The following is a 23,077-nucleotide window of genomic DNA, read 5'->3' on the forward strand; positions in this document are numbered from 1 at the left end:
AACATCTTTATCTTGTCATGGAGACTAAAATCAGTGGAAGGAACAGATAACTAATGATAATATTTAATGATGACTTTTCCCAGATGCACATTTACTTACTCAATCAATGAGACAAATCAAATGTTGGAAAAATTAAAAAGTATATTGCAAGAATCTCACGGCTCTGCAAATAAGGAGACAATCACATAATGAAAGAGCTAAGAAGAATGAATAACATATTAAGGCAATAACATGTATCCTTGAGGCAAATGGAAGTGGTAAAGAAAAATAATTATTTTCTGACAGGAATGAAAAAAAAATCATGTTTCTTGGATGTCAGGCTATGACAGCAAGCCTTTGTGTCTACTGTTATCTGCAGAATAGGTTAACATCAAGATAATGGAAACAACACTATTCAGAGAATTTGGATCCAAAGCATAAACAAACATCCAAAGATAAAATAACTGAACTGTGGAATTGAAGAAAGGATGCTTATTGAGAAGATTATAGCTTAGAAAAGAGGTAGAATTCCTGGAAGGAATATAAAAGCAGTGAAGAAGCATAGTATGGCATAACTTTGATGATGATGAGAATCCAGATGGTGTAATCAATGACCATCCAAACAGAGAGAAATCGGCAGCAGTAACAAAGAAAAAAATAAATGTTGTAGATTCCAGCCACAGTCACCTCACATTTTTTTCTAGGGCATCAATTCAGTCTTAAAATACTAGAAGCTCTTGATTGAGGAGCCCACCATCCAAGGCTTATAATCACATGGTCAGAAATCCTCATTGTGATCTTAATACTGGATCCCATTAAAATAGATTCAGCAAGTTTCTTTAACTCATAGTCTTCTCTGTTTTTCACTCTTACCAGTCATTTATAATTTAAACTTATGCATATTCATGAATCTGCATCATCATCCCTGAGACAAGCTTTTATTTTATTATCCTCCAGAAATGTCTTTGAAGTACAGAAGTATGTAGACTTAGGTACTTCCATACATGCTGTCAGTACAGTTTTATATCAACAGTAAAACCACAATTATCAAACTATTTTGCAAGTAGATGTACAATATTTCAGAAGCTGATGAGACGAATCTCTTTCTCAGCATTGTTTTTCTCTAGTGTCTTTCAGGGAATGGGAAATCTGCATTTAACTCCTCAAACAAAAAGACGCTGAAAATTGGGATAGCTATAGTCAATTTGTGATAAGGAAAACAACCTTCTACGTATACACACATTTCTGCATATACATACTGTTATATTCTGGGCATGGGTGCAAGTAATTGAGACGAGTCAGTGACTTAGTGAACTTCAACTCTTTATTAAGAATCAGAAACAGAGAGCCAATACCCTTGGGCAGAAGTAGCCCTTTTATAGGACTAGCTACTGACCTGTTAACCAATGACCTGTGTCCACATGCTTAACTTTTGGCCAATGAAAGATGTTAAAGTAATAGCCAATCAGGTTGTTCCCTGAGGACCAATCCCAGTTCGCTATCCTAGGCCAATCCAAAGTGCAGGATTTCAAGCCTGCTTAACATAATGTTAATAAGTTTATTCAAATGGTTTTTGTTAGTTCATAACACCCCTCCCCCTAGGTTCCGTTTGAGGGTGCGGTAACATATTCAGCGTAGATATGCAGGTCGTTTCACCTGCCTGTTTGATTTCCGCAGTTTCACCGGTTTTTGTCTGCAGTCCGATTCCGGTGGAACGCTATGAAGGGTTTCTGGTGCGGCTAGTTCTGTTTCCGCACGGGAGGACTCGGCGCGGCTCTCGTTGTTGTCATCCCAGTCTCCTAGGCTTGCTTCCGGGTCCCGTGGGCTTGCTTCCCTTGTGCTATTTCTGGGCGGAGATATCACCCCGCTCCCTGATGCTTCTTCAGGTTGCGCGTTTTTTTGGTTAGGTTGCTGGGTCCCCATGATTATGTCGTCATCAAGCCCGTTTTCGGCCTCCTCGATATCTCCTCCCCCCTTAGTTTGTGAATCACGGGAGGTGGGTGCCATTCTGGATCGAAGTTGATCTATATGGCGTTTCCAAAGTCTCCCGTCATTAGTCTGTAGGCGGTAGGATCTGGGGCCGGTGGGTTGGGTAATAGTTGCAGGGATCCATAATGGGTCACCTGAAAAGTTTTTAGCAAACACCAAGTCGCCTACCTTGAATTCGCGGCACTTCCCACTAGATCCACAGGGTTTTTCTGGTGAATACGAGGGATGGAGGCGGTCGAGGTGAGAGCGAAGTCTCCGCCCCATTAGCAGTTCGGCAGGCGTCTTATTCGTGATGCTGTGTGGGGTGATGTGTTGAAGCAGGAGTATTCGGTTGAGCTTGTCGTCGATGTCCCCATAGTCCATTTTATGTAGGGTTTTCTTGACGAATTGTACCATTCGCTCCGCCCTTCCGTTGGCCGCAGGGTGCACCAGCGAGGTGAGCGCGTGGCGGATGCCCCGGTCCGCTAGATACTGTTCAAAAGCTAGGGCCGTAAACTGGGGCCCGTTATCGGAAACTAAAACGTCTGGTAGCCCATGCGTCGCAAATAATTTATTCAGTTTATTAATGACTGACTCTGTTGTGGTTGTCTTCATCTTTTGGATTTCTAACTAGTTTGAATAGGCATCAACTGTTAATAAAAACGTGTGTCCTTTGGTGGGTCCCGCAAAATCAACGTGGATATGGGACCACGGACCTCGAGGGGTTTCCCACTCGGTTGGCGTCGCTTTAGGTGGGGCGTTGCTAACGTCTTGGCACTTCTGACACGTGGTTACCCAGGCTGCAATTTGTTTATCAATACCCGGCCACCATGCGTAGCTTCGTGCGAGCGCTTCATGCGCCACGATGCCCGGATGTCCCTCGTGTAATACTTTTAAGACAGTCTGTTGTAGCCTCTCTGGGATGACTACTCTATCCCCCCAGAGAACGCAACCTTTCTGGGAGAAAAGCTCTTTCTGCCGATTCTTGAATGGTGCGAAATCGTCGTGGATTTGGTCGGCTGGCCATCCTCTTTCGACCCAATTGAGGACTCGTGCCAGGATAGGGTCCCTTTTTGTCTCAATCGCGATGTCTCTCGCTGTTAGTGGTGGCAAGTGTAGCATTTCGATTTGGAGCGTCGTGAGGGTTGGAGCTGGGTCGTCGACGGCTTCAGGAAGTGGAGAACGACTCAATGCATCAGCGTGGGGAATGGCTTTCCCTGGTCGATGTTGCAACACGTAATTGTAGGCAGCTAGAAACTCAGACCATCGAGTCATTCTTGGCGATAATATATAGGGAGTTGGCTTGTCTCCCGCTATAATCCCAAGCAATGGTTTGTGATCTGTGACTATCGTAAATGCTCGTCCATACACGTACTCGTAAAAGCGCTTCACAGCAGACACAACGGCAAGGGCCTCCTTATCGAGTTGGCTATAGTTCCTTTCGGTCTTTGATAATGTTCGTGAAAAAAATGCAATAGGTGCTTTGTTTCCGTTTGGAAGTACATGGCTTAAGATCGCTCCCACTCCAAACGGTGAAGCGTCGCAAGTAATATTCAAAGGTAAAGTCTCGTTGTACTGCATCAAAACAGCGTCGGAGGTTAGCAAGTCTTTTACTTGTTGGAATGCACTTTCCTCTCGACGTCCCAAGACCCAGGTAGCTCTTTTATCAAGAAGTCTGTGTAAGGGCTTCGCTACAGTCGTCTTCTGGGGCAAGAAAATGTTGTAGAAGTTAATGAGCCCCAGAAAGGCTTGGAGGTCTGTTCTATTTTTGGGCGTTGGGGCATTTTTAATCGCTTTTAACTTGTTATCAGTGGGGTGGATTCCTTGACTATCGAGAAGGTATCCCAGGAACTCCACCCTCTCGGTACACAGTTGACATTTATTTTTTTTAACCTTCAGGCCGGCGTCTTTAAATTTCTTTAGAACCATTTTGAGGCGCTTTTCTAAGATGTCTCTATTAGGGGCGGCGATTAATACATCATTAAAGTATGGTACGACCCCTTTTATACCTTGTAAGAGTCTCTCCATTAAACTTTGAAAAATTCCCGGAGCTACGCTCACTCCGAATTGGAGTCTATTGCACTTAAAAGCGCCTCTATGTGTAACGATAATCTGTGCTTCCGCAGTTTCCGCATCAACGGGCAACTGTTGGTACGCTTGTGCCAAATCCAATTTAGCGAATATCTTCCCACCACCCAGGGAGTGGAGAAGGTGTTGAACCACCGGTACCGGGTAAGCACTTTGCTGAAGTGCGTGGTTCAAAGTGGCCCGATAATCCCCACAAATTCTTAACGATCCATCTGGTTTAATGGGTGTTACAATTGGGGTTTCCCAACGGGATTGGTCGGTTGGTTCTAAAACGCCCTGGGCTATTAATTTATTGAGTTGCTCGTCGATCTTTGGTTTTAGTACAAAAGGCACCCGACGAGGCTTAAGGCGGATGGGAGCTATGTCAGGGTTGAGGTTAAACGATATTGGGGTCCCCTTGTACTTGCCTAGTCTGTCTGAAAAAACATCCTGGAATTCTTGGACGAGAGACTCCTCCCAGTCGTTGCTTCTCAGCCCGTGGACGCCAGCTACCACGATCCCGAGTGGGGCAAACCATTGTAGGCCTAATAAACTAGACCGATCACGATCGACGACAGTGAGTGGTAATGATGCGCTACGGTTCTTGAAGGAAACTTGGACTTGGCTGGAACCGACGACCGGAATTCTGTTGCCCTGGTAATCCTTGAGTATGATCTTCTGGGGATTGAGGTCCTGTCGACGGATGGCAGGAATTAGTTGCTTGAAAGTTTTCCAGGAAACCATTGAGAGGGACGACCCTGAGTCGACTTCCATCACGCAAGGTTGGTTCTCGATGGCGACCCTCACTCGGATCTTCTGGCGTCTAAGGATGTAGCGTGGCCAATGGTGATGGTTTGGTTTGCTTCCTCCCGTCTCGTGGAAGAGGCAGGTGTTTTATTTCTGTAGGAGTGGTTGTTCCATTGGTGGTTCGGTGGTTCCGATTCGGGCTCGAATCCTGAAGACTGGCTACAGTTATTCTCCCTGCGCTTGGGGCTGGACCTCGCTTGCTTCTGCAGACCTTCGCAATGTGGCCTCTTTTTCCACAGGAACGGCAGAGTGCGTCGAGGAATTTGCACTCAGATCGTGGGTGTTTTGCCCCACAACCCGCGCATTGTCGCGGGAATCGTTGGGTTTGTTGGTCTCGTTCGGACCGGAGTCGGTTGACCTCTTCCTCATCACTTTCTGATGGGGATTCCAGGTCTTCGTGATGCGCCGTTGTTGAGTGCCTCTCAGGGCGAGGCGAGGTGTCATTTACGAGTTGGCGAGGCAGTGCGTTGTTGCGGCGCATTCGAGCGGCCGACTTCCTGGTTGCTTCTGCTGCAGTAGCGTCTGCGATGGCATCGGCAAGATCGATGTCCCCTTTTGCCATGATCTTGCTTTGTACCGTGTGGTCATCTAATCCCAGAACTATGCGGTCTTGCAAAGCTTCTTCGAGGTTAGAAACCCACAGAGGCCTCCCAAATTCCGGAGGTCAGCGATGTAGTCTGCGAGACTTTCGCTTTTCCGTTGGTCCCTCTGGTAAAATTCATGTCTTCGAACAAGTGTGGGCACCGCGGGTGCATAGTGGGCCTTTAGGAGGGGAGCGAGAGCGTCCCAGTCCATGGATTTCACTTCAGCCGGTTTTGCGAGTGATTTCGCCATTTTAAATACGGCCGGCCCGCAATGGGTCAGGAATATTGCTCGTTTCTTGCCGGTTGTCGCGTCCTTTAGGTTATTGGTCTCCAAAAACATTTGGAACCGATCCATATATGAGTCCCAGTCTTCGCTTGCCGGGTCGAATGGAGCGGGTGGTATAGCACCGCTGGCCATGTTGCCGTCGTTGGTGCGTGTTCAGCCACGTGCTCTGCTTGGCGCTCTTTTAGTGTTCAGTCAGCTCTATCGTCTCTTGCATCCCATCCTCATCGCCAGTGTTATATTCTGGGCATGGGTGCAAGCAATTGAGACGAGTCAGTGACTTAGTGAACTTCAACTCTTTATTAAGAATCAGAAACAGAGAGCAAAACCTTTGGGCAGCAGTAGCCCTTTTATAGGACTAGCTACTGACCTGTTAACCAATGACCTGTGTCCACATGCTTAACTTTTGGTCAATGAAAGATGTTAAAGTAATAGCCAATCAGGTTGTTCCCTGAGGACCAATCCCAGTTCGCTATCCTAGGCCAATCCAAAGTGCAGGATTTCAAGCCTGCTTAACATAATGTTAATAAGTTTATTCAAATGGTTTTTGTTAGTTCATAACACATACATTTCCATAACCTGACACCTTCTCCTATCATATGTACTCCTCTTTCTTTCTCTGACTAAATGATGACTGTTCTTGTAGTAGAATAGCAAGAATGATGAGCAGAATTTTGAATATTCAGATGCTTCGCATTGTTCCACGACCTGTTTTCCCAAATGGTAATAAGAAAGGAGAACTTATGCAGACTAATTTTGTTTGCAAAACATTGAGTGAATTAATGTTTGTAAGATCAGTAGGATGCAAATCATTTTAGCCAGGATGATTCCAGGAGCTTCAAGTGTAGCAAATTCTGAACTAAATATAAAAACTATTTCATACCACAGACAGTCATGTGGGGGTCTTCTATAGCTTATAGCTTTATTTGGGCAGCTAATTGTCAAGCATAATGAATCAGGATCATTTGTAAGGTTGCAACATAGATTTATTCAAGCCTATATATAAGAATCAGATCTACTAAAGTTCAGTACGGTGCTAAATAAGGGCCACTGGAGTTCAGGAAAGGTTGGACTTGGAATGCTTGTGGGAAATGCAGTGGCTCTAAGTTAATGACACACTTAACTCACTCCCCTAGCTTTGTCTGTTCTTCTCCTACATCAATATAGAACTGCATTGAAAAATGTGAGATAGTTATTCAGAAAGCAAACTCTTACAACCAGAGATTAAATGCATTTCCAATGCCAATGTGATTGAGAACTCTTTAGCTATAGGTAAAGGTTCCTCTCATACATATGTGCTAGTTGTTTCCGGCTCTAGGGGGCAGTGCTCATCTCTGTTACAAAGCCGAAGAGCCAGCACTGTCCAAAGACATCTCCATGGTTATGTGGCCGGCATGACTAAACGCCGAAGGCGCGCGGAAGGCTGTTACCTTCCCACCAAAGTGGCCCCTATTTTTCTACTTGCATTTTTACATGCTTTCAAACTGCTAGGTTGGCAGAAGCTGGGACAAGTAATAGGAGCTCACTCCATTATGCGGTGCTAGGAATTTGAACCGCCAAACTGCTGACTTTTCAGATCGACAAGCTCAGCATCTTAGCCACTGAGCCACCTTGTCCCCTTCTCTTTAGCTATAGATTCCCATAAAATACTAATAATTCCCTCTCACATCTGTGCTTGCAAAATTTCCAAGGGTATCTGGCTGACTTCTGTGAGAAACAGAGTGTCAAAATAGATAAACACGGGTGGGATTCCACTGGTATAACAACCGGTTTGGTGATCATGCAGTTTGCATTGTCATTCCATATGCTGTAGGTGTATTGGAAAAGCTCAGGAGGATCTTCAGCCAACATAACATATGTGCACACTTTAAACCCAAGAATACACTAAGGCAGAAGCTCGTCCACCCCAAGAATAAAACACCCAGACAAAAATTGAGCAACGTGGTATATGCAGTATAATGCAGTGAGCTACGTGCCAGATCTGTACATTGGGGAAACGAAACAGCCACTTCATAAATGCATGACTCAACATAGGAGAACAAACCCATCGGGACTAGATTCAGCAGTCCATCTGCATTTAAAAGACACAGGCCACTCTTTTGAAGACAACAAAATCCGTATTTGGGACATTCTTTGAATGTCTTCAAAGAAAAACCAGAAAGTCCAGTTGTTTCTTGAAAAAAAGCACCTTTGGGATTGGGTCAATATGTTGCTATTCTCAACTGGACTTATTGGTGATGCTGAGTTGGGAAATGTCAATGTTTTCGGGGCTTTGGTAGTACCATACTTCAAAAAAGGTTGACAATGCTAGGATTTAAAATTAATTAAATAGGTGCCTAAAGGTTTTATTTCTTAAAATGCCTGTAAGCCATCAAAATTTGCAGCAGGTTTTAGGCCTGGTCACTCAAGAGGACAACCATAATATTGGTATTGCTGAATGTTGTGAGTTTTGGATGTCAGCAATTAGACTATGTACAAAAGAATCCTTTTCAGTACATGTAAATTATAAGTCAGCTGTCAGATAGAAATGCCCTCCCAACTTCTGGAGCATTTAAATAGAAATGATGGGAATTGTAGGAGATACCAAGTTGAGGATGCTGCTTTGTGTTCAATATGTGTACCTGTTTTCAATATCATTGTTCACAATAAATGATGATAAATAAAACAAAATCATGAGCATTTATAGACTGTTTTCCCCTGGGCTATTAGAAAACTACGATCAGTTTTCTGCACAAGTCAATGCTTGAAATTTAGGAAATAGGACTGGCAGAGGTGAGACTCCAGCATATTCTGAAGCCTCAGTATTCTCTGAAGTCAGAAATAAAGCTCAGTTTGGTACTCTCTCTCCTAATGTCAAGGCTCAGGAGCAGGAGAGCAAACTCCCTAAATATAAAGAGAAGCTAAAAGCTTTTTAAGAAGCAGTAAATTCAGCTGATAGGGGAAGATTTCCTATATACAGTAATGTTTATAGAAATAGAACTATACTAAAGTGACACCTAGTGGCACATTCTAGGTATACAACAATTTTTCCTCAAATAAGAAATATATGCACAATTATTTATAGTTTATCCCGCATATATCCTTCTCCCCTTAAAACATGTATACTTAAACATTAGTATCAATTATAGAGTTGAAGCTCTGTAATTAAAGTGACACTTTTCCTAACATTCTACCACATTATTTGTCCTGAGAACTGCATTTATTGTAAACTGAAAATGCCAGGTTCAGTAAATACATAATTTCATAGAGACTAAAAATTAATTAAAAGAGATATAAATATAGCAGAAATCTGCAAGCATTACTAAGCAACCACATTGTAATGAACAATCACACTGTTGTAGTCTTATTTGTGCTTACCAAACTTTCCTTCCCTGCCTCCCTCCTTCTCACTCCCATCTCCCTTCCTTCCTTCCTTCCTTCCTTCCTTCCTTCCTTCCTTCCTTCCTTCCCTCCCTCCCTCCCTCCCTCCCTCCCTCCCTCCCTCCTTCCTTCCTTCTTTCCTATGCAAGCCTCAAGCCATATAAGACTTTTACAGTATAAGTTAACATGTGCATTTAAAATTGTATTTGGAACAGAACTGGTAATCTGTGCCTGTCTTACAATGTAAGTGTAATATTCCCCCAATGCCAAGGACCAGTTAAGAATGGGCCACCATACCTGAATTAATTATAATTTCCAAATAGTTTTAGAAATAATCCAGGCAAAGTATGTTGTAATAGTGTAATGGTGAAGCATGTTGCTACATCCTCTTGCAATAGATAAGGGTGCAGTTGGTATAACAAAGAAAACCTCACCAAGTCAAAATGGGTTCCAGTCATTATCCAATCATCAGGGTAGAATATAAACAGCATATGATCTAATGTTGTAGATCAGGGGTGTCACTTGATTTCATTGAGGGCCGCATCAGGATTGTGTTAGAGGGCCAGGGGTGGGGCATGACCAAGGGGCATGGCTGGGGTGGGTGTGGTTCATGGTAGGTGTGACACAGGACTCATGTTGTGGGGGGCACCTATGGTGGCCAAGTGCTAAGGCAGGACTTCCCTGAGACCCTCACTCAATCTCATTATACAGATAATCCTTGAGTTACGAATGTAATAGAGCCAATTACATTAATAACCCAAGGATTTGTTTGATTGAATCATGTTAAATGAACACGATCACTCCCTGCTTTCCTCAATACATTTATTAATCAAATGTGCAGGTCATTAAATGCACATGAGGTATCTCAGAATGGGGAGGAGCATGTGGGGCCTAGTGCTGGAGCGGCCATCCAAGGCCTCCCCCAATCCACTAAGATACCTCATGGTCCCCTGGGGTCCCCACAATTGCTTCCCACTCCCCATCCTGTCCTGCCAGGTCCCCACAGACTGAGCCTGTTTTGCTAGCATACGGGATTCCACTTACTTCTCCCCACCCCATTTCCCATGAATTACTTACTTTTTGAAGATCTCCAGAGCTCCAGAAGAGGTTGACCCACTGGCAGAGAAGCCAAAGTGTTTTATTCAAATGATGGCAAAGCTGCAAGAAGGTGAAAGAATGGTTGCAAGAATCGGGTATATTTAGTCTAGTGAAAAGAAGGATTAGGAATGACATGATAGCAGTGTTCCAATATTGAGGGGATGCCATAAAGAAGACAAAAAACAATGGATGGAAACTAATCAAAAAGAGAAGCAATATTGAACTAAGGAGAAATTTACTAACAGTGAGAACAATTAATCAGTGGAAGTTGTAGTGCTCCATCACTGGATGCTTTTAAGAAGAAACTGGATAACCACTTGTCTAGAATGGTAGAGAGTTTCTTGCTAAAGCAGTGGGTTGGATCTCTCCCAACACTGTTGACAACCTCACAAACTATTATTGCTTCTTAGCTTTAGACCAGGGGTGTCAAACTCGATCCCGTTGTGGGCTGCATCAGGAGTTTGTATGTGCTCTTTGGGCGCCAGGGTGGGTGTGGTCTGGTCATCACGGCTGACTGGGTAGCATGACTGGGTCTGGGGGTGGCAGGGGCCAACACTGCGGCCTATTATTTTATTTATTTATTTATTTGATTTGTCAATTGCTTACAAGATAATAAGTATAAGTATATACATAGTTATGAATACATGAAATGGGTGCATATAAGCAAAATAAAAGAAACAATAGGACAGGGCTTATGCACGCCCCCTACAGACCTCTTAGGAAAGGGTGAGGTCAATAGTAGACAGTCTAAGGTTAAAGTTTTTGGGGTTTGGGGAAGAAACTACAGAGTCAGGTAGAGTATTCCAGACATTGACCACTCTGTTGCTGAAGTCGTATTTCCTGCAATCAAGCTTGGTGCGGTTAACCTTGAGTTTGTATCTATTGTGTGCTCTTGTGTTGTTATGGTTGAAGCTGAAGTATTCATTGAGTGGTAGGACATTGCAATGTATGATTTTATATACCATACTTAGACCGAAGACGGCGTAATTCAAGGTTTTCTAGTTCTAGAATTTCAAGTCTGGTGGCATAAGGTATTCTACAACGAGTAGAGGAGTGGAGAACTCTTCTTGTGAAATATTTCTGGACTTTCTCAACTGTGCTAATATCAGATACGTAATGTGGGTTCCAGACTGATGAGCTGTATTCAAGTATTGGTCTAGCAAGTGTTTTGTATGCTCTAGTTAGTAGTGTGATATTACCAGAGAAAAAGCTACGTAGGATTAGGTTAACAACTCTTAATGCCTTTTTGGCTATGTAGTTACAGTGGGCTCTAGCACTTAGATCATTAGAGGTGAGTATTCCAAGGTCCTTTACAGAGCTTGGATCATCAACAAGTTCTTGACTATTCAGCTTGTATTTTATTTTCTGATTTTTTTTTGCCAATATGTAAGACAGAGCATTTATTTGTTGAGATTTGAAGTTGCCATTTGTTTGACCATAGTGATACATAGTCAAGATCGTTTTGAAGGGTAGCAGTATTGTCTGTAGTATTGAACAGCTTTACATCATCAGCGAAAAGAATGCAGTTGCTCTTAATATTTTTTTTTAAGCAAATTTTATTAATTTCAAAGACAAACAAATCATCATCAACCATTACATATTTGAACCTTTTTCCATTATAAATTTTACAAGTCGGATAAAACTTTATTTTATACAATACAATTCTATTTTAAGCCATTTCCATATGAGCATAAAAATACCTCTTATCCAATTTCTCTTTACTTCTCTTTACTCTTATTCAATTTCGCTATTATTATTTCATCTATTTCTTTCTGACTTGGTTACCATTATTCTCATTCTGTATTTCTACAAGGTTTTATTAATACTCTCAAATACATAAACACACAACAAACAAACATATAAAAATCTTTTAGGAAAGTAACTTGGCCCCAGGTACCTCTCTTTATATGGGCTTCAATTATATTCATGCTCATCTTACATATCATTACCTATTTTATTTACCATTCTATATCTTCTATATAAACTTCTCCACACATTTCACTCTTCATAATTCTATCTTATTTAATCCATCTTAATTTAAATCATTATATTTGTATCTTTTGCCCATTCTTTATTATCCCTCTATCTCATTCCTTATAATGAAAAAAAAAAAAAAAAGAATTTCTCCTGAAATCACTAATCATATGATGCCTTTCTATCCTCCCCCTAAATTAATTAGATTAACATTTAAAATAACACCTAATACCCAATCTGATTCTGCTTGGTACATTCTATCTACTAATTTTGTTTTTAATAATAATAAAAACGGAGTAATAAATCCAAAATGATTAAATACATAGTTAAATAATAAATCTAAATATTAAATTATAACATTCCCATTGCCTTTTCAAAAAACAAATGCTACTATAATAGTTTTACAATAACATCAATACCATAGTCATATTAAACTCTTTAATTAAAACTCAATATTCTAAACATTCCCTTTAATATTTTATTAAATTTTAAAATCAATCATTATTAATTATATATCACACATTTCACTCTTCATAATTCTATCTTATTTAATCCATCTTAATTTAAATCATTATATTTGTATCTTTTGCCCATTCTTTATTATCCCTCTATCTCATTCCTTATAAAAAAAAAAAAGAATTTCTCCTGAAATCACTAATCAGAGTATGATGCCTTTCTATCCTCCCCCTAAATTAATTAGATTAACATTTAAAATAACACCTAATACCCAATCTGATTCTGCTTGGTACATTCTATCTACTAATTTTGTTTTTAATAACAATAAAAACAAAGTGATAAATCCAAAATGATTAAATACATAGTTAAATAATAAATCTAAATATTAAATCTTATAACATTCCCATTGCCTTTCCCTTTAATATTTTATTACATTTTAAAATCAATCATTGTTAAACATTTCAACATTTTAATTTCTTATTAACTCTTAAGCCATTCTAATTTTCTATTTCTAATACAGATGTTACAATACCATCTTATGTACCTTGCGAAATCTTTTTTTAAGGAAATTGTACTTTACCCTTTGTCCCTAAAAAAATTCCTCTTTTCCCATCTAATTTCAAAACTTTGTGGCTTTTCTCCGCCTTTCCCCTTTCTTTCTTCCCCCACCAAATCTTCCTATCCCCCTTCTTCTAGCCTCTGCCTTGCTGGCATCCCTTCTCTGTTGTGTTCCTTTTTCTTTTGTTTACTATCATTATATTTATTTTGCATCTTATTTTTCTCTTTCTTAAATGTTTTTTAGATCTTAAGTCCTTCATTTTCCTCGCTTTCTTCCTTCCTTCTTTCTTAGTTAAATTTTGGAATTCATTAAAGATGGCGTCTTCATCTTCTTCTTGTTGTTGTTCTTCTGCCTCCATCTGTTGTATTGTTTGTTGATAGTTAACCAGCGCCATTTCTAAAAATAGGAAGGCTTTTTCCATACCATCTTTACCGGCTGCTTTTGTTTGCTCATATTCTTCCCTCAGTTCCTCAAAAGAAAAAGCCATTATAGATCTTTTCTTTTCTTTTCTTTTTCCCTCTTTCTTCTTACACCAACCAAGATATTTCAAAAAAAGTAAAACAATCCCAAAATCCACAATCCTCAATCAATCCAAGCCAAGACAAAATTCTCCCTTTCTCTTCCAGGGGTAGTATCAGACAAAAGAAAAAAGAAAGTCCAAATCTGTATTTGAAGCCTTATTGGAGTTCTATTTCTGTCTTCAAATCCTTAAGGCATCTCTCCAACAAAATCAAACCAGATGAATATATTTTTGTCCTCTCCCTTCCGACTTATCCCATAAAGCTAGTTTTACCTGAAAAAACAGGTTTCTCAATGTCCACTTATTAATTCTGTCGGGAAGGAGAGTAAACTTTCCTTTCAGCACCACCAAACTGCCGCTTTTTTCCTCTTCTAGAAGGTATCATTCAGAAAGTCATAATTTTCAGGAGTTTTGTTAAATATGTCTTAGAGTCCTGGGAACCAAGAAAAACTTTCTCTTTTCAAAAACTTTCTCCACTTCCTCCTGCGCATTCTTACCCGGCTGCCAGCTTCTTTGTGGCGGCCATTGCGGACCGCCGCTGCACCGTCTTGGGAAAAGGGGTTCTGCCCGGCTGGGGAGGGGGTCTGCAACACCCCAAACCCCTCTCCGGATCCCCTATCTTCAGCTGCCCCTGCAGTGCAGCCTAGCTCGGACCCGTCCGGATCGAGCACCAAAAGCGGCTAGCGCAGCAGGGATCGCGCAGCTTCGCGAATCCCTGCCGCTCGCGAAGCCGACAAACCGGAAGTTGCTCTTAATATTGTGGGCTGGATCTGGCCCAGAGGCCGCGTGTTTGACATGTCTGCTCTGGACCAGCTGGGCCAAGTAGACATATTCCAGGCCACAATATTCCCTACCTTTGTTCCTCAGTGGTCTTTCCAAATTCAGGGATGCTTCTGTAGTCACTTTATCATAAGCAAAACTTTAAGAGCTAAACATTCATTCTGTTTCACCAGCTATCCAAATTTAATACCAAACAAACTTCCAGCCAGCATATTAGCCCCCATTTATGCATCCCTTCTCCCTATGAAAGCTTCTATGCAAGTGCAATTGCTTATCTCTTTAACTGAACACTTTTCTCAGTTCAAAGCAACACTTTTTCTACCTTTGTCAAAATATAAGAACAAAGCATATGTCTGGACAATCACAAGACAGAGTGTTCTATTTCTTCAATCTGTCACAAGTATTGAAACTCAGGTAGAGTTTGTTTCTAGATTTTTCCATATCTTAACTGGAAAATCATGTTCTTTAATTCTAATAATGAACTATTTACTGAGATGAATAAGAATAAATAATTACACTTCTTTTATTAACATCCGTAGAAGACATTGACCTGGCCTTTCTCTTTAATGCTTACTTCCTCTGAGTTAGAAACACGGCCGAATTCTGTGCCCTAAGGATGATAAAAACATAAAATAATTTCCAGTCTAATCTGCAAGATAAATCTATTGCCTTCAGTAATGGCTATGTAAGCCACTAGATCCTGGATAAAATTCAGTGAGTGGCCTCCTCTCAGATAGATCATTGTTACAATTTCATATGAAACTTGATGTTAATTATGACTGCATCCATTTTATACACACAAACACAAACAGCATCTCAGATATTCAGGATATGCTGAATTATCTTTTCATTAGTCTTCTAACACAAACCATTCAGCATAACCATTCTTAAATTTAGGGTGAACACTTTGGACAAATTTACTCTTGCTTCCTGAGATGAACCAAAGGTTTAATCTGCTATTTTCTTGCTGTCCTCAGAAGCCGCTGTCAGATGGAACAGATTCATCCATATGCAGCACTGTGGATTATAAGCCACCTGATCCTTTGGAGGAGAAAGCAGAAGGTGAAGAAAATATGGAGAATGATGATCCAGAGGAATGCTTCACTGAAGGTATCATGGTCAGAAAGAAAGCTCCACTCATCAGATTTGCAGATGACACCAAGTTGGAGGGGAATAGCTAACACTTTAGATATAGATTCAAGACTCAGAAGGACCATGAACACTGGGCCCTATTCAACAAAATGCAGTTGAGTTGTGACAAAAGTAAGGACCTACACTTAGGCAAGAAAAAATCACAGATATACAATAGGTGGTTCTTAGCAATTGTGAGAGATGTTTATGTGTCCAGGTAGACCACCATTTATATGAGCCAGCAGTGTGCTGTAAAAGCTAATGCAATTCTAGGTTGCATCAACAGAGTGATAATTTCAAGGCCACATGAAGTGATAGTCTGCTTTATACTGCACTGTTAAGTCCACACTGTGAATGCTGGTCACCATGATACAAAAGGATATTGAGATTCTAGAAAGAGCATAGAGAAAAGCAACAAAGATAATAAGCGATCTGGAGGCTAAATCATATGATGAATGATTGAAGGAACTAGTATGTAATTTAATGAAGAGAGGGACTGGGGATGATATGATAGCAATCTTCCAATACTTGAGAAGCTGCAACAGAGAAGAGAAAGACTGAACTTATTCTTCAAAATATAAGGGCAGGACAAGAAACAATGGATGGAAGATTATCAGAGATCCAACCTAGAACGGAGAAATTTACTGAAAGTGAGAACAATTAATCATTGGAATACCTTACTTCTGGAAGTTGTGGGTGCTCCATCACTGGAGCTTTTCAAGAAGAGACTAGATAGCCATTTGTCTGAACGGTATAGGATCTATTGATCTACTGATAGGAATGGCACTACTCATTTCAGAAAGGTTAGCGTAGCTGAGTGAATGTGGCCAGGTTGACATGGGGGATTAGGTGTAGTCAGATCAAGGTGGCTGACTTGGGGCAGCTGAATTGGGGCAGTTGGATGGGCAGGACAAGGTGGATGCAACCATGTGGGCATGGCAGGGTGAGTAGTGTCAGGTGGACATGTCCAAGTGGGCACAGAACAAGTCACCTTGGGAAACTGTATGTGGGGCCAACATGGCGCCCCACCAGAACAAAAAATGTGCTGGCAAATGGAAAGCAGGGAAGCACCAAAAATTTGAAAGGAAAGGGTGGATTTGTGCTCACCTCCCATTTGCAGGAACATTGCAGTTTTAAGACATCCCCCCAAAATAAGACCAGGTTTTATATCTATATCTATATCTATCTATATAATACCAATAGTCTTATTTTCGGGAATGTTTCTGCAAATGGTGGGGAAGAATAAATCATATATATATATATATATATATATATATATATATATATATATATATATATATATATATATATATATATATATATATGATTTATATATAGGAGATATATATAGGAGATATATATATATATATATATATATATATATATATATATATATATATATATATATATATATATATATATATATATATATATATATATAGGAGATATATATATATATAAAACATAGTAAATAATTAACAATGAAATCCTATAACATAAAATGTAGCAAACAAACAGCATTAAAAGGGCTAACCAACTTCACGTAAGACAGATTTATTTATCTATGTTTGTTAATAGCAATGGTTAAACATTCAGCCATCCAGTCACTGGGGAGGCAAAGTGGGGTGACCTTCTCATAGAGATCAAGTTCTCTATCAATCAATCAGAATACAACTTGAAGGGACCTTGGGGGTCTTCTAGTCCAACCCCTGCTCCTGTGCCATTTCAGACAAGTGACTACCCAGTCTTCTTAGAAACAGAATGCAGGATAAGACAAGGCTTGGGTTATCACTGTGGTTTTTCATATTTTTATGATTTATGTTCCTATGCTTGTCATCTTGGCAGGATGGTCAGATAAGGATCTCTTGCTTGATAAGTCCAAAGGAATGGTGCGCATATCTATAAATAAAAGGGACATTTGCCTAGTTTATGTTCAGGTAGACCAGGGGTGTCAAACTAGAGGCCTGTGGGCCAGATGCATCACGCGCAGGCCATGCCCACCTCAGCTCTGCGAACAGAAAAAAAAACAGTGTGATATGTCATGTGATGGCAACGTGGCGAATTTCACACCAGTGAGATAGACCAACAAACCAGGAAACCAGGATTCTACATTTAGGTGTTTTTTTTTTATCACAATTTGTCTTAACTGTGGAAAGTACAGATAAAGAGGACATAGATCTATCAAGTCAGGAAACCAAAGAAAACCAAGTGGTACATCTCCTATGCACAGGGGTGGGCTTCCAAAATTTTTAGCAACTGGTTCTCTGCCCGGTTGCCGGGTGGGTGTTGCCAAGGTGGGCGTGGCCTAGTCAGCCTTCTGCACCACGGCAGGGGATGGTGGTAAATTTTTGCCTCTCCGGGCTCTGGAGGCTTTCCTCGAGCCCCCGGGAGGGTGAAAACGGCCATAGACCCCGACTAACATGAACAGAGGGTTGCACAGAGGAGCTCTGAGGTCATGTCCATCCCTATTATTCCTATTTATTTATTTATTTATTTATTTAAAATTTGTTTGTCACCCATCTTGTAGCAAGGTGACTCTTCTCTGATTTTCAAGTATTCTCTTCCAGCACATAAGAAAAAGAGTGGTCCAACATGTACATAATGCTAAACATAATTTTATATAATTTAATTTATATATAAATATATAATTAATACATAATCAATTATGTATTAAGGATAATTATCATTATCCTCATCTTTTCAACTATCTTCTCCTATTGGCACTTTAGGATTATATTACTTTGTTGTTTGTATATGCTTCTGCACTGGAGACAAATTCCTCGTGTGTCGCGCTTGGCAATAAAGTATTCTACCCTACCCTACGCTACTATATTATTTCCTTTTTGCTATGATAAGGGGGTCCCAAATTGTGTGGTCAGCATTAAGAGCATATGAGGAAATAACAAAATGTCTGTGTAATTTGCAGTGAATGAACATTTCAAGTTCATAGCATAGTTTTAAAACAAGGTAGAGCAGCTGAAGTGTTAACTGACTCACTCTTTCTTCCTTTGCAGCCTGTATTCAAAGGTGTCCTTGCCTTTATGTTGATATCAAAACAGAAAAGGGAGCAAAGTGGTGGAATCTTCGGAAAACATGTTTCAAAATTGTGGAACACAATTGGTTTGAGTCTTTCATTATCTTCATGATTCTCCTCAGCAGTGGTGCCCTGGTGAGTGTTTCTCCTTTGCAGTACATTTTCCCCTACAATAATACAAGTCAGAATGAGATTGATCTTAAATTGCTCTTGTAATATGCTTCTAAGAATATATGCTAATCTTCCTAGTTTGTTTGATTTCTTAGGTACCATTATGTATTCAATTTGAGGAATAATAACTCAAGTCAGTTGGATTCAGCAGATTATGTTTATGATCATATTGGTGATCCAGTCTCTTCCAGAAAGGCAGTTTCAGTGCAGTCTAGTCATTGCTCTCTCAACTCAAGCTACAAATAGAGTTAAGGTTGATTTCTCAGTTATTTATATTGGCCAGTCCCACTCCAGGTTTGGTGCTTCCCCCAGATAGGTCCAGTGCCTCTATGTTCCCAGAATAAATAAACTATTTATTCTAGTGAAGTGCCATCACTTAAAATAGCTTACAAGAATTAAAATAGCTATACAATGATGCAGTGCATGAAAACAAGAGCAGATTACTCTCTACATTACACTTGAGTGTTCTGGACCTTACAACCATTAGCTGATTATAAAGCAGACAGGTAACTCCACAAAGCATCCATACAAAGTCTTTTTATTGTTTCATCAGGCATCCTCAAGATAATTCATGGTTATGTCAAGATTCATCTCAATGTCCAACTCTTTGCATAGCTGACTTTCTGGTGTAAAAGGATGCCTGATGAACCAATAAAAAACTTTGTATGGATGTTTTGTGGAGTTATCTGTCTGCTTTATAATCAGCTAATGGTTGTAAGGTCCAGAACAGTAAAAGGATAGTTCTCCTTTCATTCCGATAATGGTGGAGCAAGGGGGTGAGGCAGCGGCATGCTGCTGGGGTCCAGGCAAGAATGAAGGAACCTCCCCGAACCCACCAAGGGTCAATTAAGTGACCAATCAGGATTACAGATGTGACCACATGACATGGACTACATTTCCCAGGATGCCTTAACTACATTTATCATGATGAATTCCCTTAAGGGGACAGCTCTCAATTCCTAACTAACTATCTCAATTCCCATTACCTATTAACTGTCTGGACAGCACAATGTACATAAAAAAACTCAGGGCAATGATATGGTTAAAATATTATCTAGATCAAAATTTAGTATTAAGCTTTTAATGCTGATGTTTTCTGCTGAAACCTTGAAATCCCACCACCAGTAATCTAAATAATGATGTAGGAAAGTGAACATAACATTGTGGAACAACAAGTCTCAAAGCACATACTTAGTAGACATAACTGAATGTATCCCCATAGTCTTCCTTCTGTCATCTCAGGTCCATGTTGGGTTTCTACTCATTCACTTTCGAAACATTCATTGCAAACTTAAGTATTAAACTTAAAAAATGGGATTCCCAGGTATGTTCTACATATTTACACACCAATCTTTACAATGGCCAAATCCTTGTGTATATTTATTAAAACTCCTGTTCATTAATACAAAGTTATCCCCAGAAGAGTAAAGGCCAGTCATGCTGTAGCTGCTTTTGCTACTTTTATCTATTGTCAAGAGGTCTCATACACTGCTCTGCCTTAATTCCCCTTTCAGGCTTTTGAAGATATCTACATAGAACGCAGACATACTATTCGCACCATCTTGGAGTATGCTGATAAGGTCTTCACATATGTTTTTATTATTGAGATGCTGCTCAAATGGGTAGCCTATGGGTTCAAGGTCTACTTCACCAATGCTTGGTGCTGGCTGGACTTCCTCATTGTTGATGTAAGTTACAGCTTTCTGGAAGTAAGCAGTCCCGAGAAAGATTCCCAAAGATTCCTTTGGTCTTGCATTAAATTTGATTAATCATGTGATGATTTTGTTAGCTTCCGTTTCAAATTTTAGCCCTCAAAATATGAGAAACCAGTTTCCTTCTGGTAAATATTTAACTTGACATGAATTCAGGAACCAGATTCTTTCCCCATAGCCAGATTAAAATGCCATTGACTCACCATTGGCAGAAAACTATGCTACCTTGTAATTTGATGTTTCTATTGATGATCCATATACTCCCTCAATTGAATCTGTTCTGAACAGCTGCTGAATGCTGTTGTTTTGTTTATGGTTTTCAGCATATCAACAGCCAATCACTTATTTAATTCTACTGGCTTTGCCATCTTCTTTAGGATCTTATCAGCTGGTAGGAAATCTTCCACTAATCATTGGACTTCAGCAGAGATGGCCTGGGTTTTGGTGGAACAGAATAACCAATAGAATGCTAAAAATATATAGCTTTTTTGTTCTTTCACAGAACTGAAAGACTGGTTCAATACCGCTCCCCCCTCCCCAGCTATTAAAGGAGACAACAGAAAAATTGCAGACATAGCTAAGCTGGAAGGGAGGCGATGTGTATGGATGAGTCTGAACCAGCTTCTAAGCATTCTTCTGAAAGAATCTACTCCTGATTACTGACTCTCCATCCATCCGTGTAATGGATGGCAAATTGTACATAGTCCTGTAACACTGGATGTTGTCTGCTTAAAGCAATGCAATATTTTAACACTGGTACAGCTAAAGATAATTGTCTCTTTTATGAGCTGGGCACAAGATAAAGGCAACATAATGGGAAAATGGCAGAAAACATATATATTGTCAGGACATGTTTGTATCATGGTTATATTAAAGCAGCATACAGCTCAGGGGCTTCAAGAAATCTGACCAGATGCTCCTATGTGCAAGATATGGAACTATATTCCTTCTTCTGTAATTCTATCATTTGTTACTACTAACCATTTCATTTTTCTTTTTAATCAGGTCTCTCTAATTAGTTTAACAGCAAACTGGTTAGGCTATTCCGAACTAGGAGCTATCAAATCCCTGAGGACACTCCGAGCATTGAGACCACTTCGGGCTTTATCCAGATTTGAAGGCATGAGAGTAAGTGCGGTGTGACGATCCATGATTTTATTTCTCCACTTTCCTTCTATGCAGTGGGAATTTCAGAGAACCAGAATATAATTCCTATAAAAAATAGCAATAAAGCCCAAGCCTGTCTTGAAAGCATTTACAGTATTTTGAAGGGTCATATAGGCTACCATTTTTTTCTCTCTGCTGTATTTACATTTTGCTTTCTTTGAATGAAGTTATAGTAATAGACAAAGAATAGTTCCATTTTGTTCTGAGAGACGATCACAACCCAAGATTATTATAAACAGATGGAGATGAAAATTGGAGACATTCACTCCAGGGAAATATGATTATGAAGAGGATTATAAGGAGGAGGAGGAGGAGGAGGAGGAACAGGTGTGGTAATAGTGACGATGATGATGCCCAACTATCAATGACTCTAAACAGCTCAAAACACTAAACAAAGTTACCCCTCCCCCCAAAACCCAACCCCATATAAATTAAAAAACATGGCAAGTGGTCTGGGTGAAGAGTCAGGTCTGTCCCCTCCCTTGCCTTTGCTTTCCAAAGGACAAAGTAGGGTCCCTCCTGAAATGCTTCCTCCACCCTTATTCTTTCTGTGGCTAACATAATTCTTGTCTGACTGTTGCCCTGGCTGCATTTCTTCCTCCTGTCTCCCATTCTTATAGCCCTCCAGGCAATGGGACAGATCCTTGAGAGTTTTACTTTTAATTTTTACTACATTATTTAAAATTAGATTATAAAATGTTATGCAATTATTTATATATTATGGATACGATCGTTTAGGAAGAAGTTCTGTTGATTCTTGCTTTATATATAGATAAAGACTACTGGTATCTCAGAATTATCTATAGCAAGTGAACCCACAGATTGCCAATAATTGTGAAGTGTCTATAGTCAATGTTCTATCTTACTGCCATTTCTGCACTAATATAAATTTAACTTGAATTCTCTTCTCCAAGCTAATCCAGAACATAAACCAAAAAAAAACCCTTTTGAACAGGGCATATTCTGAATTTGTAAAAAGGTTTGAAGTTGATTTACTTTTCTTAAATCCTGAGTAGATTCTTTCTCTTGAAACTAGGTGGTTGTAAATGCTCTTTTGGGGGCCATCCCCTCCATTATGAACGTCCTCTTGGTATGCCTGATCTTCTGGCTCATCTTCAGCATTATGGGGGTGAACCTCTTTGCAGGGAAGTACTATCGTTGTGTCAATACCACCACAGGTGATCTCTTTGAAATTGAACATGTAAACAACAAAAGTGACTGCATCAATCTTATCAATGTTGAAAATGCCACTGATGTCCGTTGGGTCAATGTCAAAGTCAATTTTGACAATGTGGGCTTAGGCTATCTCTCCCTTTTGCAAGTGGTAAGTAAGCATGTTTTCCCTTAGGAAATGTTCTATTTTAGCTGAAACCTGTCTTTCTTATATAGAGGCTCACGTGAAACCTGCCAACTAAAGCATTGGCAAA

The 23,077-nt window shown here is 40.0% G+C and overlaps 1 protein-coding gene across 1 annotated transcript in view; it reads left to right on the forward strand.

Annotated features, from left to right (window-relative positions):
• LOC113426134 (sodium channel protein type 4 subunit alpha-like) overlaps nt 1–23,077 on the forward strand; it is a 145,031-nt gene that overhangs the window by 97,340 nt on the left and 24,614 nt on the right. The window contains 5 exon segments of the mRNA XM_087945221.1: nt 15,413–15,545; nt 18,581–18,735; nt 20,286–20,459; nt 21,489–21,611; nt 22,687–22,974. Coding sequence (XP_087801347.1) covers nt 15,413–15,545; nt 18,581–18,735; nt 20,286–20,459; nt 21,489–21,611; nt 22,687–22,974 — 873 coding nt within the window.

Source organism: Notechis scutatus, chromosome Z, assembly GCF_049901735.1.
Source record: "Notechis scutatus isolate UNSWTSFEM ecotype Mainland chromosome Z, rNotScu1.2, whole genome shotgun sequence".
Classification (NCBI taxonomy): Eukaryota; Metazoa; Chordata; class Lepidosauria; order Squamata; family Elapidae; genus Notechis; species Notechis scutatus.